General features: G+C 37.3%; 1 protein-coding gene across 2 annotated transcripts in view; it reads right to left on the bottom strand.

Annotated features, from left to right (window-relative positions):
- IL1RAPL2 (interleukin 1 receptor accessory protein like 2) overlaps positions 1-20,166 on the bottom strand; it is a 1,151,831-nt gene that overhangs the window by 511,552 nt on the left and 620,113 nt on the right. Inside the window, exons 1-2 of one of the 2 annotated variants that reach the window (XM_045804817.2) lie at positions 8,246-8,380; positions 5,911-6,097 (exon numbers count right to left, since the gene is read on the bottom strand). In XM_045804817.2, coding sequence (XP_045660773.2) covers positions 5,911-6,081 — 171 coding nt within the window. In that variant the 5' untranslated portion in view covers positions 6,082-6,097; positions 8,246-8,380. Of the gene's footprint in view, positions 1-5,910; positions 6,098-8,245; positions 8,381-20,166 lie in introns of those variants that run through there. The other variant, XM_087859489.1, reaches the window with a different exon arrangement.

Genomic DNA, 20,166 nt, shown 5'->3' on the forward strand with positions numbered 1-20,166 from the left:
CTGCTAGCCACATTTGGATGTTGGAATTTCCGCCCTGAAACACTAACCACTATATTCACAGTACATTTCTGAGATATCATCATCATACAAACAGGGATTTTCAAATCAGTTTGATTTGTTGGTCATGGTTATTTCAATGTTATTCAGAGCATAGGACTCATTTCTCATGGCAAGATTACCAGGAAGATTTATTTAAATATTTATTCTGATTCTGAAGTTCAGACACAAAGTAGTTGTACAACCACAAGGAAATCATATAATCTCTGGTCCTCAAGGTACCTTTGTTCAAATACCTAATACTCCTGCCCTCAACCCAATTTCTCTCCTTTCCCCTGGAGACTGGACTACTTCATAGAGCATCTAAGCATCTGCCTAGCAATCTGTAGGGAACCTGAACTTTCTTCAGTTTAAGGATGGAAGACATAGGAGCACAATTGTAAATTAGATATCAATTTGCCCTTTTCATCCCTACCTCTACTCCAAATTCACAGGCTAACAAATTTCAGAAAGTCTTTCCCCTCCCTAGCTCTATTTCTCTAACTTTCTTTATAGTCCTAATGACAAAGTTGGTACCCCACAGTGGTGAAAGTATAAATTCTAGATTCAAATACTTGGTTTGGAATCCCAAGTTGTATGTTCTTAAGCATGCCACTTAATTGATCTAAGCCTCAGTTTTTTCACCTATCAAAAAAAGTGGTGATAATAATATTTATCAATATGGGTGATTATAGGGATTAAATGAGGTAATGTATATAAGTGCTCTGTAATATAGAACATTACATGCTAAAAATAATAAATATTAAATACTATTCTATTATTATTATCACCTTCATTACTCTGCATTCAGATTACCATACACATTTATTATGACATGCTAATGACTGTTGGGAATTAATGTGATTCACATTTCTATGGGGGTTGGAGACAATACAAAACAAATCCGAAGTTATAATTCATTCTTTTATTTATTTTATTTTTTTATAATAATTTTTTATTATGTTATATTAGTCACCATACAGTACATCCTTAGTTTTTGATGTAGTGTTCCATGATTCATTATTTGCCTATAACACCCAGTGCACCATGCAATATATGCCCTCCTTAGTACCCATCACCGGCCTATCCCAATCCCCCACCCCCTCCCTTCTGAAGCCCTCAGATTGTTTCCCAGAGTCCATAGTCTCTCATGGTTCATTCCCCCTTCTGTTTAACCCCCCTTCATTCTTCCCTTCCTTCTCCTACCGATCTTCCTAGTTCTTATGTTCCATAGATGAGAGAAATCATATGATAATTGTCTTTCTCTGCTTGGCTTATTTCACTTAGCATAATCTCCTCCAGTCCTGTCCATGCATAATCTCCTCCAGTCCCGTCCATGTTGCTGCAAATGTTGGGAAATCGTTCTTTCTGATGGCTGAGTAATATTCCATTGTATATATGGACCACATCTGCTTAATCCAGTCATCTGTTGAAAGGCATCTCGGCTCCTTCCACAATTTAGCTATTGTGGACAATGCTGCTATGAACATTGGGTACATATGGCCCTTCTCTTCACTACGTCTGTATCTTTGGGGTAAATACCCAGTAGTGCAATTGCTGGATCATAGGGTAGCTCAATTTTTAACTTTTTAAGGGACCTCCACACTGTTTTCCAAAGTGGCTGTACCAACTTGCATTCCCACCAACAGTGTAAGAGGGATCCCCTTTCTCCACTATTCTTCAACATAGTACTAGAAGTCCTAGCCTCAGCAATCAGACAACAAAAAGAAATAAAAGGTATTCAAATTCGCAAATAAGAAGTCAAACTCTCTCTCTTCGCAGATAACATGATACTTTATGTGGAAAACCCAAAATACTCCACCCCTGAATTACTAGAACTCATACAGCAATTCAGTAATGTGTCAGGATACAAAATCAATGCACAGAAATCAGTTGCTTTTCTATACACTAACAATGTTACTGTAGAAAGAGAAATTAGGGAATCAATTCCATTTACAATAGCTTCAAAAACCATAAGATACCTTGGAATAAACCTAACCAAAGATGTAAAGGATTTTTCCTCTAGAAACTACAGAACACTTATAAAAGAAATTGAAGAAGACACAAAAAGATGGAAAAATATTCCATGCTCGTGGATTGGAAGAATAAACATTGTTGAAATGTCTATACTACCCAGAACAATCTATACTTTCAATGCCATCCTGATCAAAATACCAATGGCATTTTCCAAAGAGCTGGAACAAATGATCCTAAAATGTGTATGAAACCAGAAAAGATCCTGAATCACCCAGGAAATGTTGAAAAAGAGAAACAAAGCTGGGGGAATCACGTTGCCTGATTTCAAGCTATATTACAAAGCTGTAATCACCAAGACATCATGGTACTGGCACATGGAAAAACAAAGGAAAAACAAAGCTGGGGCATCACAATGCCAGATTTCAAGTTGTACTACAAAGCTGTGATCACAAAGACAGTATGGTACTGGCACAAAAACAGACACATAGATCAGTGGAACAGAATAGAGAGCCCAGATATGGACCCTCAACTCTATGGTCAACTAATCTTCGACAAAGCAGGAAAAAACACCCAATGGGAAAAAAAGTCTCTTCAATAAATGGTACTGGGAAAATTGGACAGCTATATACAGAAGAATGAAACTCAAACATTCTCTTACACCATACACAAAGATAAACTCTAAATGGATGAAAGACCTCAACGTGAGACAGGAATCCATCAAAATTCTAGAGGAGAACATAGAGAGTAACCTCTTTGACATCGGCCACAGAAACTTCTTTCATGACACGTCTCCAAAGGCAAGGGAAACAAAAGCGAAAATGAACTTTTGGGACTTCATCAAGATAAAACCTTCTGCACAGCAAAGGAAACAGTGAACAAAACAAAGAGACAACTCACAGAATGGGAGAAGTTATTTCTAAATGACATTACAGATAAAGTGCTGGTATCCAAGATGTATAAAGAACTTCTCAAAGTGAACACCCCAAAAACAAATAATCAAGTCAAAAGATGAGCAGAAGATGTGAACAGACACTTCTCCAATGAAAACATACGAATGGCTAACAGACACATGAAAAAATGTTCAACATCATTAGCCATCAGAGAAATTCAACTCAAAACCACATTGGGATACCACCTTACACTAGTTAGAATGGCAAAAATTAATAAGGCAAGAAAAAACAAGTGTTAGAAAGGATGTGGAGAAAGGGGAACCCTCTTACACTATTGGTGGGAATGCATGTTGGTACAGTCACTTTGGAAAACAGTATGGAAGTTCTTTAAAAAGTTAAAAATAGAGCTACCCTATGGCTCAGCAATTGCACTACTGGGTATTTACCCCAAAGGTACAGATGTAGTGAAAAGGGGCACATGCACCCCAGTGTTCATAGCAGCAATGTCCACAACAACCAAACTGTGAAAGGAGTTGAGATGCCCTTCAATAGATGACTGGATTAAGAAGACGTGGTCCATATATACAATGGAATATTACTCAGCCATCAGAAAGGATGAATACCCACCATTTCCATCGACATGGATGGACCTGGAGGGTATTATGCTAAGTGAAATAAGTCAAGCAGAGAAAGACAATTATCATATGGTTTTACTTATATGTGGAACATAAGGAATAGTATGGAGGACATCAGGAGAAGGAAGGGAAAAATGAAGGGGGGGAATCAAGAGGGGGAGATGAACCATGAGAAACTATGAACTCTGGGAAACTGAGGGTTTCAGAGGTGAGGGGGATTGGGGGATGGTCAGCATGGTGATGGGTATTAAGGAGGGCACGTGTTGTGATGAGCACTGGGTGTTATATGCAAACAATGAAGCATGGAACACTGCATCAAAACCCAATGAAGTACTGTATGATAACTAACATAACAATACAAAATTAAATTAAATTAAATTAAATAATTAAATTAAACATTCTTACTCTATCTTTTCACAGGCTTCTCTGCACCAGTGTTGCATCTTAGAGAAGTGCCTGTGACCAGACCTAGGTTTAGCTCCAGGATCACTGCAGGAAAGGGTAGTGATTAAGTAAATGGACTCTGGAATAGCAAACACTGCCTTGAATACAGAAGAAGGCTTTGCTAGCTGAGTAGCTTTGTACACTTTTACATCCCTCTGAGCCTTAGTTTTTTTCTCTATTAAATGAGGATAATAGCACCCCCAACAAATAGTTGCAGTGAGATTTAAATTGAGATAATGTAGAAACCAAGCTTAGCACAGTGAACGACATATAGTGAGTGCTTAATAAATACTGAGAAGGCTAATAATGGCATGGAGGGCCCCACTAAATTATATATATTTTGTGTTTATGAATAATGATCATCATATGTTCCCTCTTATCTGTCAGAATATTATCTTTATTAAGAAAAAAAAAAAGGAAGGGCAATTCACATAGAGACTTGAGGTCCCAGGTCAGGACATGCTTTTGGTGTCCACTGGTGAGTTCCCATAGATATGACGATGGAGAGGCTTCCAAACATAAAAATACATGACAGCTGTAGCAGTTAGGGTTTAGGTCTCCCCGGAAACTAAGAATCTGTCATATCCTATAGAAAAAACCTGTTCCATCTTTCACGTGTTTTTGAGTCCAACAATGTAGTCAACACCTGTGCAGAAAACCCCCTTGATTACCTCTGGCCATAACCTATAAACCTGTACCGTGTGTCAACTACCATGGCTCAGAATCGGCAGAGGGTACACAGTTATCTTATAGAACCACGGGGCCCCAGGCTAGCAGTCAGAATGTCACAGCTAGAAGGTTGCGTGGTTACTTCTCTGCTTCTTCCCCTAGATCCAATCTCTGCCCTGTCTGACCTACTCTATGCCCAGGGAATCTGAAGACTATTGATTCTATCTCCTGATTTTGCCCTCTGACTTTTGCTTAATTTTCCATGGGTGCTAGCAGGAAACCAGAAGGCAGGAGTTAAGAGGGGCTAGGGTATTTATCCTGTTCAATTCCTCTTTATCTGCCACAGTTCATATGTTCTTTTAAGGCCACAGCTCTTGTCAGGCCCACTCCACTATTGCCAGGTTCCAGTGACACTGCTCTTTCTCATTACCGTTGTAGACCTAGGAGTGGTAATTTATAGCTTCTTCCTTTGTTGGGAGTATCACTTGTAATAATGGGCCTTTGCTCCTAACAGTAAATAATAATTCTATGTCCCTCAAATACGTTCTTTCCTGTGTTACTTAAATCTTTACTCTTCTTCCCTCTTGCTCTCATAAGTTTGAGTGGAGGTTTTTACTTATTTTTGGAGTAGATGGGATTGCTTATGACACCTGCTGATGGAAGTCCATTAAAACCAGTACTATACAATGGAATATTACTCAGCCATAAAAAAGAACGATTTCTCAACATTTGCTGCAACATGGACAGGACTGGAGGAGATAATGCTAAGCGAAATAAGTCAAGCAGAGAAAGACAATTATCATATGGTTTCACTCATTTATGGAACATAAGAAGTAGGAAGGTCGGTAGGAGAAGAAAGGGAAGAAGAAAGGGGGGAGTAAATAGAATCTGCAGGAATGAACCATGAGAGACTATGGACTCTGGGAAACAAACTGAGGGCTTCAGAGTGGGGGGTAATGGGATATGCTGGTGATGGGTAGTAAGGAGGGCACATATTGCATGGTGCACTGGGTGTTATACGCAAGTAATAAATCATGGAACTTTAAAAAAAATAAATAAATAAATTTAAAATTAAAAAAAACCAGTACTATACAGAAGTGATACCTTTGAATTATTTAACTGTGCATCTATTCATTTTTCTCAATAAAATATCTGATACCAAAAACTAGAAATAAAATCTCTCCCTTTCTCCATCCCCAAGCCAGCTATTAACTTAAGGTAAAAAAAAAAAAAAAGTAATTGACACCATGCTGAGTTACCTTGTACCACACAACATCAGGCTCCTGATCGGACTTTTTAAAGTCATCCATGTCTGGGCAGGAGATCTCCTTTCTTTTAGTGACTTCAGATTTTTCTAAATAGCGTATCCTGCTATTGTAGCACAGGCCCGATTCATTCTCTGCAACAGTCAAGGACATTGACACCTTCATGCAATATGTTGAGTTTCTGTAGGAACAGAGAAATAGCAAAATGGTTTTACTGAGTATTTAAAACTTTTTGCTCTATATATTTCAAGAATATTTACCTTTCCATATAGGACCTTGCCTAGAAATCAGAAACAACATCAAAACAACACAGAAGCGTTTTCCATTTCAACTGACAGGAAGATATAAAACAAAATGCTAGTGAAGACATTTCTGACCATGAAGTAGCTACATAGAACAGCTGTACCCATCTTCTAAACTATAAGGCACTTCAGACTTCTTTCCCACTGGTAAATATTGCCACATTGAAGATCTGATAGTGAAAACTTATGAGAAAGTCTGTAATTAGAGTTATAGTTATTTATGCCCTGTCCCTACAGCCAGTCCCTTCACAGGTATTCCAAGAGTTGTTTGATTTTGTCATTGGTTTCAAAGCCAACATTTACTTTTACAAGATATGTACCCTAAAGCAGACCACCATATGGAAGATACCTGTTAACTTACATAGCTTTTTAAATTGTTTACTGAGATATGTCAGGGATCAAATTCTGGGTTCCTACAAAGAACAAATCCTAGTAGAATGTGATTGCTCTAGATTAATTTTATCCACCAACATTAGCATTATAAAAGAATTTCAACACTGAATTTTACCATAAGGTCACTTTAGAAGTTGGGCATTAATTGGCTAACTCATGATATCAGGATATTTATGGAATTCAATTCTGCTTTCATTTCCTTGTGTATGCCACATTATGTTTCCTTACTCTGATTGGGCTGCAGAACATATCAATCACACAAAAGGAAACTGGAAAGTGTGAGGTAAAGATCAGAAGCACCTGGTAAGACTTAGAAGAAAGTCAGCTGTGAATCTCTTGGTGGGACATGGATCGTATCTGTTCTAAACATTAAGGGATACCTGCTATTAAAAATACCAAGCGCCAAGGGCACTTCAAAACCAAGTGTTTTTACAACCAAGGGGTAGCAATCCTGACAGATGGGATTAGCAAGCCAGCCAATAATTTAAGATGGCCTCCAGTAATTGTCAATATTCATACTACCTACTCATTGAAATTCCACAATATGCCGATATTCAAAACACAGAAGTGCAGATGGTCACTGCCCATTGGGATTATAAATGGAGTCAATCAAAATGACTGCTACTTAAATTTCTAGTGAAGTTAATTATTGGCAAGTACTTCTGACTATGCCCATGCCTGTGTCATCTAAGTAGGATACTATCAAAGTACTCCCATTCTAATGTTCAGATGCAACCCCAATGCACAATGAAGATGTGAGCTATTGCTTTTGTCTCTTCCTTAATGTAGGTTCCTGGAAACCAAGGTTATGCCCACTGGGGATCAAATGTAAGACCATTTAATTCCCTTGTTAGATGTTTGACAGCCCCTTTAAAAGCCATGAAGCTAAAAGCCACCAGAATAAAACAAACAAAAACAAAACAAAACAAAAATAGTCTCAGGCAAGAAAGTAAAGTTTGGTGCAATTTGGCTCTTCTTGACCACACCTTCAGTACTTTGATACTAAATATTTCCATGCCTCCATCCTTCTTTTAAGGCCGTACAGGATATGGCCTGTCATAACACTGTCCATTACTTTAGGGTACAGTCACAACAGCATTCCCTCTGTTCCTTAAATATACTATGCCTATTTGACCCATGGATTTTTACACTTGCTCTTCTCTCTGACCTTCTATCTTCTGTTTATTTGTTAAATGCAAGCATGGAATTTGTTGTTTTTGTTCATCACTCTATCCCCGAGATCTACATGAATAAACATTAGATGTTCAGTAAATGTTAGTTGATTAGAAGAGAGGGCATCAAAGGTATGTTGATTGGTGAGACATGTCCTCTCTGCTTTACTTTTGCATCAGTCCCCTTATGATACTAACCTCTCTTCCTCATTCTACAGATTCAGGTATATGGCTGGTCAAATGTCACATTCCTTGTTTAAATATGACTCAGGATAATTTTTCAGGTATTCTTGTACCACAAGGGTAAGGTTTGGCCAAGTTTTGTGCATCAGCATATTAGCAAAGAAAGGATTATACTAGTTACAACTAGGACACAAGGAGGACTAAGATAGGTATAGAAAATGGAGGGAAGATAAATGGTCACAGTTTTTTAAAGGTATTGAACACAGAAGAAAGAATTACCTCTTGGCTTTAAAAAGTATTCTGAACAGTACTTGATGTTACAGACTTTGATCATATCTGCTCTATGGTGTTCATTCCTACAGATGAAAGAGAATTACTTGTTAAATATCTTCCCATTATTATGGTGTGCCCCCAGGGAAAGAGAGCTGTTGACCAGCAGTCTCAACAATAAAAGCAGCTAGAATGTCCAGTGCCCTGAAAGAAGCTTACTATCCCAAATGTATTCAGCCCTGGGGAGAAAACATACTCTAAGTAAGGGACCAACATAATAGATTGGTTTCTTAACAAAGCACCAGCTTTGAACTAAGATCCCCTGGGTTCAACTAGTTCTGTGTCCTTGAACAAGTAATGTAACATCTCTCAGTCTCAGATTCCTCAGCTGAAAAATGAGGATAAGAAGTCCTTTATGGTGATTCCATTAGAGGTTGGAGACAGGAATTCCTTTCATTATACAACCATGAGCAAAAATACGTTTACCATTTTCAGTTGGAATGATTACAATAACTGACCTCTCCCGTCTGTTGTAAATATTAAGCAAAATAATATATATAAAACATATAATAGAGCATCTGGCACATAGCAGATATTTGATAAATTGCAGTTAGAATTGTTATTACTGTTAGGATTAGTTGTTACATATTACTAATAAATAGTAATTATAATTTATATGTGATATAGATGATCAATCACCAGTATAATAAAAACAATACACTGGTGGCAATGGGTTAAGGTATGCCACTGGGTTAGGGGTGCTACTTTTTAGGGAAGAGTCTAAAAGAGGTCAGTTGGGCAATAGGCCTAATACCAGAGGGCCATGAAGGTCTGAAAGGATCAAAAATATACACTGACACAGACACAAAAAGAAGTGAATCAAAAGAAAACAGCTAAGGCAGGGAGACACTTCCAGTTAATATGAGCAGTAGCTACTTGGCAAAGGCCAGAACCTTGGAAGTCAAATTGTTAGCAAGGGTTTCACTAACACTTCTGGGAGTTTCTTAGACAAATGTCTTCTATAATAAAGCCCAGGCCTCTAGGTAAATTTTCCAGGGACAAAAGACAAGAGATACTCTTATGTGTTCCTTCCCCAACCCCTCCAAATTATAAACTATGCAGGCCATGCCAACAGCACCATCATTAACTTGGGGTAGGGATGAGGGCAGGAAAACCAACCTGGGGATGGCTGATGCGTTGAAGGAGAACACGTTTCAGTTTTCTCTCTCACCCACAAGCAACCTTAGGCTTAGGCTCTGCATGAATTCATTCTTGCTCCGGTCTCTAGCATGTGAAAGGCTGCTGACAAATTGCTTGTTAACCCATGAACAAGCCCCAGTATAAAGTCCTTGATGATGACCAAGGTCTCTGGAACTCGAAGGCAAGGCCAGGTGTGAGTCCTACTGTCTCCATCACTGACCTGGGGTCGGTATGATCAAGGCTGCCTGACAGTCTAAGACTCAGGTTGATTTTTATTAGTTGTGTAATCCAGCTCTGGCACAGTTCCTGCTAACAATCTTGCATTATTTAGGTTTTATTTAGAAAAATGCCCTGGGCCAGTTCTATTTAAAATGTTTCCTGCAACTGGGACCTAGAAATGTGACTTTTCTTTCATTAGGTACAATTAGGGCTGTGCAAGTTTGAGGAGGCAGACTGACGAGTGTGCAACAATGGGGATTCTACTTTTTTTCTGACCTCCCTTCACATTCTGAGGAGGACAAGGAGAACATTGAGGCTCAATAGGAGCAAAGGGCATTTGCAGTGATATTACAGAAGGGCCTTACGACTGCATGAATTTCTAATCTTTTAAGTACTTCCACATCTCTTATTTTACTTAATTCTGCCAATAATCCAGGAAGCTGTGCAGGGTAAGTATCATCTACACTTTGCAGAGGAGTAAAATGTAGACACAGAGAGGACAAATAAATCGGTTAAGCACATATAGCTGGTTAGGGGATTAGAACCAAGGTTTTGGCTGTTAGCCCCTGGTTACTCTCAGAACTTGATGTTAATATGGATTAACAACCAAACTAACTTGCGGTTATCCATACAAACTTGGGGAAGCTCATAGAAAGAAATGTAGATGTGTAAAGATAACATTTAAAGAATAATGTTAATATGCACAGCACAAAATAATTTGCAAATTTATGAATAAACCTCACTTCCTATTCCAAAGTGTTCATGTTAGCTACTTTAGGTCAAAATTTATACTTTTTTTTCCCAAGAAGTATTTCTAAGGGAAAATGTTGATCAATCTTGGGTTACCTGACAGGAAAAGTAAGATCCAGGATTTAAAATGTACATGATGAATCCAGAAGTCTCTTTCTAACTCCCATTTATACAATATGTTTACACTATAAAATCTTAAGTTTTATTTCAGAATTCAAGTTTATGTAATTTTTTTCTATCACCAGCGCTGATTAAAAAGAAACTAAATAAATTAGGGAACTTTTTTCATATCGAAAAGCAGAAGCCAGGGTGCCTGGGTGGCTCAGTTGGTTAAGTGTCCCATTTGATTTTGGCTCAGGTCACGATCTCAGGGTTGTGGGATTGAGCTGCATTGGGCTCCATGCTCAGCGCGGAGTCTGCTTCTCCCTCTCCCTCTGCTCCTCCGTCCCCCCAATTAAATTAAATATATTAATTAAATAAATAAATAAATGCAGAAGCCCAGATAAACTGCCTCAGGACATACTGAAACTTTTCTAAATGGTTCCTTCAATTGTGTAATCCTCATTTCAAATTACTTTCTTTGCAAATCCCAGAACTATCTAATGATCAGCAAACTAAAACAAAACTTCTTTTTTGACATTTTTGAAATGTCAGTTGACTGTTATGCAATACTATCATTTAATCAATCTACCACCCTTGGATGATATTGTCCTACTTGAAACATAAGACCTATGAACTGATATAATTAACAGATTCAGGGAAGGGAAGCAAATCAATAAACAAACAAGATCTGGATGGTGGCCATGGAAGTTGGAATTCACTAAGGAGTGTATAACAATGCACCTGCCAAATCAATTAGAGAAAAAAAATAGAATTAAAAATATATATTTAAAAATTAAAAAAAATAGGGGCGCCTGGGTGGCACAGCAGTTAAGCGTCTGCCTTTGGCTCAGGGCGTGATCCCGGCGTTATGGGATCGAGCCCCACATCAGGCTCCTCCGCTATGAGCCTGCTTCTTCCTCTCCCACTCCCCCTGCTTGTGTTCCCTCTCTCGCTGGCTGTCTCTATCTCTGTCGAATAAATAAATAAAATCTTTAAAAAAAATTAAAAAAATAAACGAAATCTTAGGCCCTTTGATGAATTCCATTCTTTCAAAATTATTACAAAAGTAAGAAAATTGTATTGAAAAATATCTTTGACCTTGTTGTAAAGGAGACTTTCAGATGAGTGCAAAATTAAACATGTATAACTAGAAACATGCAATGTTAATGATTTAAAAGAACAAGAAAAGGAAGAGAGAAGACACAAATTACTAATACCAGAAAGAAAAGAGAGGATATCACTATAGTTCCCATATTAAAAGTATAATGAAGGAATACTACAAACAACTCTATGCCCACAAATTTGATAACCTAGATCAAACAAACCAATTTCTTGAAAGGCACAATCTGCCAAAACTTATACAAGAAGAAAGAGACAATATGAATAAGGCCTATAGCTATTAAAGAAATTGAATCAAAATTAATAACCTTCCAAAATATAAAACACCAGGCCCAGATGGATTTACTGATGAATTCTACCAAATATTTAAGGATGAAAGTATACAAATTCTCTACACTCTACTTCAGAAGATAAAAGCAGAGGGAATAATTGTTAACTCATTCTATGAGACCAGCATTACCTTAACACCAAAACCAAAGATAATACAAGAAAACTACACACTGAATGTCTTTCATGAACAAAAATACACAATCCTCAACAAAATATTAGGAAATCAAATCCAGTAATGTATAAAAATGATACACCACAACCAAGTGGGATTTATCCCAGCTGTGGAAACTGGTTCAAAAACTCAAAAAATCAATTAATGTAGTTCATCATATTAACAGGCTAAAGAAAAAAAATTACATGACTATATCAGTAGATGCAGAGAAAGCATTTGACAAAATCCAACATCAATTGATGATAAAAATCTTTCAACAAACTAGGACTACAGGGAAAATTCCTCAACTTGGTAAAGAACACTTATGAAAAACCTACAGCTAACATCACACTTAGTGGTAAGAATCTACAAGATTTTTCACTAAAATTAAGAATAAGGCAAAGATGCCCCATCTCACCATTCTTATTCAACACCATAATAAAACTCCTGGCTAATGCAATATATATGAAAAGAAAATATCTGATTGATTCAGAAGGAAAATATAAAAAGTATCTTTGTTCATGGATGTATGATTGATCTATGCAGATAGATGATCTATGAAGAAAATCTGTAAGAGCTGACAAAACCTGAAACTAGTAAGCAATTATAACATGGTTTCAGGATATAAGGAAATACACAAAAATCAGTTGCTCTCATATATGTCATCAATGAAAAAGCTTTTAATTTGAAATTAAAAACATGATACTATTTATATTAGAAAACCCCAAAATGGAATACTTAGGTATATATCTAACAAAGTACCTACAAGATCTACATGAGGATAACTATAAAACTGAGAAGAACAAAGTTGGAGACTGATGCTACCTGACTTCAAGACCTACTCTAAAGCTACAGTAATTAAGACACAATAGACAAACACATCAATGGAACAGAATATCAAGCCTGGAAATAGACCTATGTAAATATAGTCAACTGATCTTTGACAAAGAAGCAAAGACAACACAATGGAGCAAAGAATGTCTTTCAATTTATGGTACTGGGGTGCCTGGGTGGCTCACCAATTAAGCATCTGACTCCTGGTTTCAACTTAGGTCATGATCTCAGGGTTGTGAGATTGAGTCCCGTGTAGGGCTCTGTGCTCAGAAGGGAATCTTCTTGAGATTCTCTCCCTCTCCCTCTCCCTCTGCCTCTCTCTCTCTCTCAAACAAATAAACAAATCTTTAAAAAAAATAACTTAAAATAATAAACAAATAAATAAATGGCACTGGAACAACTGGACATCCAAATTTTAAAAAAATGAATATAGATACAGATCTTCACACCCATCATGAAAAATAATTCAAAATGGATCACAGAACTAAATGTAAACTGCAAGACTATAAAATTTTTAGAAAACAACATAGGAGAAAACCTAGATGACCTTGGACATGGCAATGATTTTTTTAATTACAACATCAAGGACATGATCTATGGAAGAAATAACTGAAAGTTAATAAAATTAAAAACTTCTGCTCTACAAAAGACAATGTCAAGAGAATTAGAAAACAAACCACAGACTGGGAGAAAATATTAGCAGAAGACACATTGAATAAAGGACTGTTACCCAAAATAAACAAAGAATTTTTAAAACTCAACAATAAGAAAAAAAAATGTTTAAATAGGTCGAAGACCTTAACGGAAACCTCATCAAAGAAGGTAAGATATACAGATGGCAAATAAACATTTGAAAAGATGTATATCATATGTCACCAGGGAAATGCAAATGAAAACAAACATGAGCCACAGCTGTACACCTATTAGAATGGACAAAATCCAGAACACTGACAACATGAAATGCTAGCAAGGATGTGGAGCAACAGAGACTCTCATTCATTGCTGATGGAAATGCAAAATGGTACATCTATTTGGAAGATAGTTTGGCTTTTTTTTTTTTTTTACAAAACTAAACGTATCCTTACCATATGATCTAGCATTTGTGTTCTTTGGTATCTACCCGAAGGAGTGGAAAAATTATGTCCACACAAAAGCCTGCACACAGATGTTTATAAAAGTTTTGCTCATAATTGCCAAAATTTGGAAGCAACCAAGATATCCTTTAGTAGATGAATGTGCAAATAAACTGTGGTATATCCACACAATGGAATAGTACTAAGAGCTAAAAAGAAATGAGCTCTCAAGCCATGAAAAGATATGGAGGAACCTTAAATGCATATTACTAAGTAAGAAACAAAATCTGAAAAAGCTACATACTGTAGGATTCCAAATACGTAACTTTTGTTAAAGGCAAGACTATGGAGACACTAAAAAGATCAGTGGTTGCCAAGGGTTGGGAGGAGGGATGAATCGGTGGAATACAGAGGACTTTAAGGGCAGTGAAATATTCTGTATGATATTATAATGATGGATACATGCCATCATACATTTATCCAAATCCATAAAATGTACAAGAGTGAACCACAGTGAAAACTGTGGACTTTAGGTGATAATGATGTGTCAATGTAGGTTAATTAGTCAGTTGTAGCAAATGTTCACTCTGGCAGTGGATGCAGATAATAGGGTATGCATGTGTGGGGGCAGGAGGTATATGGGGAATTTCTGTACCTTCCTCTCAATTTTGCTGTGACTCTGAAACATCTCTAAAAAAAAAAAGCTTTAAAAAAAAGAGCAGGACAGCCAAAGTTCTTATCAATTTCTTAATATTATCATTTTATGAAGAGCTGCAACTTTTCAGATACATTCAAATGACATTCATTGAACATCTGCTATGTGCCATGCTGCTTATATATATGGTAAAACAGATATAAAGTTAATACAATCATAAAAATATGTGTGCTGTGTAAATAATGCTGCAATAAAAATAGAAACAAAACAAACAAAGGGGAAAAAAAGACAAACCAAAAAACAGACTCTTAACTATAGAGAACAAACAGTTACCAGAGAGGAGGTGGGTGGTGGGTGGGTGAAATAGGTGAAAGAGATTAAGAGTACACTTATGTTGATGAGCACTGAGTAATAAATAGAAGTGTTGAATCACTATATTATACACCTGAAAATAATGTAACACTGCATGTTAACTATTTTAGAATTAAAATTTTTTAAAAAGGGACTTGCCCCAATGGGAAGACCTCAAAAAACAAACAACAACAAAAAAATATCTGTGCTATGGTAAGTTGGGGAAACTCAGGATCTTTTGAAAAACCCACTTTTACCCTTTTTAGTCTACAAGAAAATAACCTTATCTAGAGTTGTGAAGAGTTAGGGTTTTTTATTTTTTTAGTTTTCTTTTTTTTTAACAAAATTTTCATCATTCAAAGATGATATCTCTAGTCTATAAGAATGTCAATACACTAGGTTTGAGTTTATGTACATTTTTTTTCCATTAGGCAGAAACTTGATTAATAAACAAACAAAGATTTATTGGAGGTATAAACAGAGAATACTTTTTTAACTGTTCTCTCCTGGTGACGTGAACACTCAGCCTTCAGCATGACACTGATTATGTTCAACCCAGGATTATTCAAACATAATTTCTTTATCATTCATGATGCTTTCAGAGAAAAGGTCAACCCAAAGACTTGAACTGAACTGGATCTGAGTAGATCACTGCTTGAGAATGTGGCCTCTGAAGAAAGACAGTTTTGGGTTCAAATCCCAGCTCTCTCTCATATCTTAATTATGAATCTCTGGACAGGTCACTGAACTCCATTTTTGCATATGTAAAATGAAAATTAAAGAAGATTATCCATAAAAGGTTATTACACAAATGTTAAGGACTGTGAGGATCTGTGATTTCACCATACTTGCAAGCTAACAAATTAGGCTGCCAGTTTCATGGGTATTGGTAGAAGACAAGAGACGATTGGGTCAGAAACAGACAGTTAATTATTCACAGCAATGAAAGTAGCCAAAGTATTAATACTTGTGATGCTTCCCTAACAATCCCTATAGTACAATACAAAGAGGGCAGATGACACCTGCACAAGCAGTGGGGTGCATTAAAGGAGAAGAATCCCAAATTTAGAAAACACAAATCTTTTATAATGGGTCATAAGCATGCTTGCCCTTTGTTCCAAAGGGAGCCACTATCTATATTTTCCAAGGCTGTAAGCAACCTTGCCCTTTGCTCTAGTGAAAGACACTATTTTCTAGCTTGTGTGACTGTTCCCTATATATACATCCTTGAAAAGGTAATCTGGGAAAAGGGATAGTGAGTGCCTCTGCTCATAAAACATGCAGAAGTGCGAGAGACCCATGGAGAATTTTCTTCCAACAATGAGATAGTTCATTTAATATGCTTAGCACAGTACCTAGCTCATGGTAAGTGCTCAATAAAAACCCTTTTTAGCATTATCACCTCTATTAATACACTATCTACTGACTCCCAAGCCAAACTGTAATTTAAAATAAGACGTTTTGTTTTTGGTTGTTGTTTAAAAAGAGAGCAGCCAATGAACCAGGCTACAGTAGACATTATATATATTCTAAAAGCTACTTGCTTAAGATAAAATTTTATCATCAAAATATCATGCACCCTGAATTCAAAACAAAGTATAATTTATTTGGGGGTTGGGCATTTAAGTCAGATACCTAATCAAGAAAAATTGTATATATATGATAATGCATTCATAGATAATTGAGAATTACAGATCTTTCAGTGGTAAGCTCAAGGAAAGTAACTGCAATCTGTCACCTAAGGGTACCAGCTAGTTCAAAATCTGTCTGCCAATAACTGATTGAGATGCGGTAAAGGTAAGGGAATAATCGAAGTCAATTCAAAACATTCCCTGCCATCACCATCATCGCCAACATGGTATGAGTGACCCCTGCTTTATTATTTGGTTGAAAACAATTTTAAGAGAGTCACTGCTTCACATCATACCATAGCCAAAATGCTCTTCAGTAATCTATGGAGAACCTTGTTGTTTCTGTTAAAAACAAAAATAAAACTCTCCTCTAGAAAGTCTTCCTCAACCAATTTCACTGACTCTAATAACTATTTCTTACTTCTTAACTGCTTCTTATTTAGATCACACTGATATTTTTCTATCTGGCAATATGTTGTTTTCTAATTATCCCTGTAGTATTCACAAAGGTTTTGCTTTACTGCCTGAGTTACATTTCAAACTCTTCAAAAGCACAGTTTTCTTTATATACAGTTAGCTTCCTCCCCATACAGTAGATGCCAGAGTATTCTTCTTGTCTTTGTGTTGAAATTGTATGTTAATTGTCTTAGCAACTAAGCTGTCATGCCCTATGACACCAAGATCTAGTTTCTGACTCCTGCCTACTCAATATAGCTGTCACTGTCAAAGATCTTGAAAGACTTGTCAACATTCAAAATTTCTGCATGCTGCTCTAACATCACTCCAAGACCCACTATCATTTGGCTTCTGCCCCATCATTCTATTGAATTTCTGTCACTAATCTCACCAAGGATATCTTATTAGCCAAATCTAATGACCTCTTATTCACCCTCATCTTATCTGACCTCTGTGCATTATTTGACACTTGAAAATTTCCTTCAATTTTTTGAATCTCTTCTTACTTCTAAGATATCTCTCTTATGATTGCCTACTTCTCTGATCATTCCTTATCACTATATTACTGTCTTTTCTTCTTGAGCCTGTTTCCAAAAAGTTTCCCATCTTCTCCCAGGCCTCATGATTCCTTCCTCGGTTTTGTTTATTTGTGTTCTCTCCCTCCAACATTCATCTCCAGCTCTAAGTGTTCTAGCACTAAATCTCAACCACAAACTAAGTGCTAAAGACATACAAGCCTATAACATTTTTCTCCAGTTCTGTCCTCTCTCCTAAGATCTAGCCAAGTATATCCATATGATTGTCATGATGGCACTCATCAGTACCAAACTGAAGTTATCTCTTCCCTACAGTCTGTTCTTCCTCCTATGATATCTATTACAATTAGAGGCATCACTAATCACACCAACTAGTTTCTCAAGTCAGATGCCTTAAAATCCTCCTCCTCTCCACTTCCCCATACTTATTCCCTATATACAATTGTTTAACAAGTTGTGCTACTTCTGTTTCAAAATTCTTTCCTTATCTGATATCTCATGTTTTGCCTGTACGATTAACAGGGCTCCCTGTCTTCATTTTCTTTCTTCTTCAAAAGAAATGACTTACTAGGGGGAGAATAGAAGATGGCGACAGAGTAGGAGGACACCTAGGCTTGCCTTGTCCCATGAATACAACTAGATAACTATCAAATCATTCTAAATACCCCAGAAATCAACTGGGAGATTTACAAAACAAACTCCACAACTAAAAAGAGAGAAAAAACCACATCAAAGAAGGTAGGAAGTACAGAGACATGTTTTAGGGGAGAAGTGGATTGTGGATGCTGTGGAGGAGAGGGAGCTGTGGTCATAGAGAAGGGCAAGAGAGAGTAGAGCACACAGAGGAACACACAAGGAGAACATTTCCCTAAAGCACTGGCTGAAAAAACAAGAAGGGCTGATTTTCATGAGTTCTTGCAACAAGTGAGGCTTAAAACCTGGAGTTTTAAAGATCAGTGGTATTGGCTGGGATATAGCCGAGAGGGCACTGTGTTGCTCTTGGACAGAAGGAAGGCAAATAACCTGGGGGTAGGCAGTGTGGAAATACTCATCTGAAAAATGCCTGGGAAACACAGTGGGGAGCTACTTGCTCTTCTTGGAGTACATCCTTGAGAGGCAGCATTCATGGAGATGCTCCTCTGGGGACAAAGGAGCTGGCCGCTGCCATTTCCCTCCCCAGCCCCTTAGCATAAACATGGAGCCACCTGCAGGAAGCAGCACAGCACCAATACCAGCTGCCTAACTTGCTTACACCAAGCCCCAACACCTAACACTCTGGTGGGTCTGTTCTTCTCAGCCAAGCTTGCCTTAGTCCCAGTGCAGCAGGCCTCTTCCCCCAGAAGACCAGCAGAAACCCCAGCCCTCACGACATCTCCATAACAGAGATTTCTGCAGGGCTAAGTTCTGGTGGAAGTAGTATCAGGTCTCATTTAACAAACAGACCAGAGCACACCTAGTTTAAACTCACCACATTCTGGCCAAGGACTAAACACTGCCAACTGCAGGCAAGAAGAGCCTCTGTAGATGTCTGGTCTGAAGAAAAGAGCAGCCAGAACACAACAGCAAGGCATATGCAGTACACATGGGAAACACACCCTAATGTGCCAGACCCTGGGCATTACATGAGCTCTTCTTCATAAAGCCGTTACTCTCAGGAGCAGGAAACATAACTGGCTTTTCTAACACAAAGAAGAAGGCAGAGCCTTAGACAAAATGTCATGACAGAGGAATTCATCCCAAATGAAAGAACAAGATAAGGCCACGGCAGAGATCTAAGTGAAACAGATATAAGTAACAAGCCTGATGGAGAATTTAAAGTAACAACTATAAGGATATTTGCTGGACTTGAGTAAAGAGTGGAAGACATCAGAGAGACCATTACCACAGAGATAAAAGAGTTAAAAAATCAGTCAGAGGTTAAGAATTCAATAACAGAGATTGTAAATAGGCTTGATGCAATGAACAGCAGAATGGAAGAAGCAGAGGAACAAATCAGTGATACAGAAGACAAAATAATGGAAAATAAGAAAGCTGAACAAAAGAGAAAAAGAAGAATTATGGAACATGAGAATAGACTTAGGCAACTCAGTGACTCCATCAAACATAATAACATTCATATTACAGGAGTCTCAGAAGAAGAAGAGAGAAAAGGGGTCAGAAAATTTATTTGAGGAAATAATAGCTGAAAACTTCCTCAGCCTGGGGAAGGAAACAGACATCCATATTCAGGAGCACAGAGAACTCCCATCAAAATCAACAAAAGCAGGCCAGCATCAAGGCATATTGGGATTAAATTTATGAAATATAGTGATCAAGAAAAATTCTTAAAAACAGCAAGACAAAATAAATCCTTAAATTATAAGGGAACAACCATAAAGCTAGCTGAATAATTCTCAACAGAAACGTGACAAACAAGAAGAAAGTGACATGATATATTCAAATTGCTGAATGAGAAAAATCTGCAGCCAAGAGTACTCTATCCAGCAAGGCTATCATTCAGAATGGAAGGAGAGATAAAGAGTT

This window comes from Ursus americanus, chromosome X, assembly GCF_024610735.1.
Source record: "Ursus americanus isolate L20-20 chromosome X, mUrsAme1.1.p, whole genome shotgun sequence".
NCBI classification, from domain to species: Eukaryota; Metazoa; Chordata; class Mammalia; order Carnivora; family Ursidae; genus Ursus; species Ursus americanus.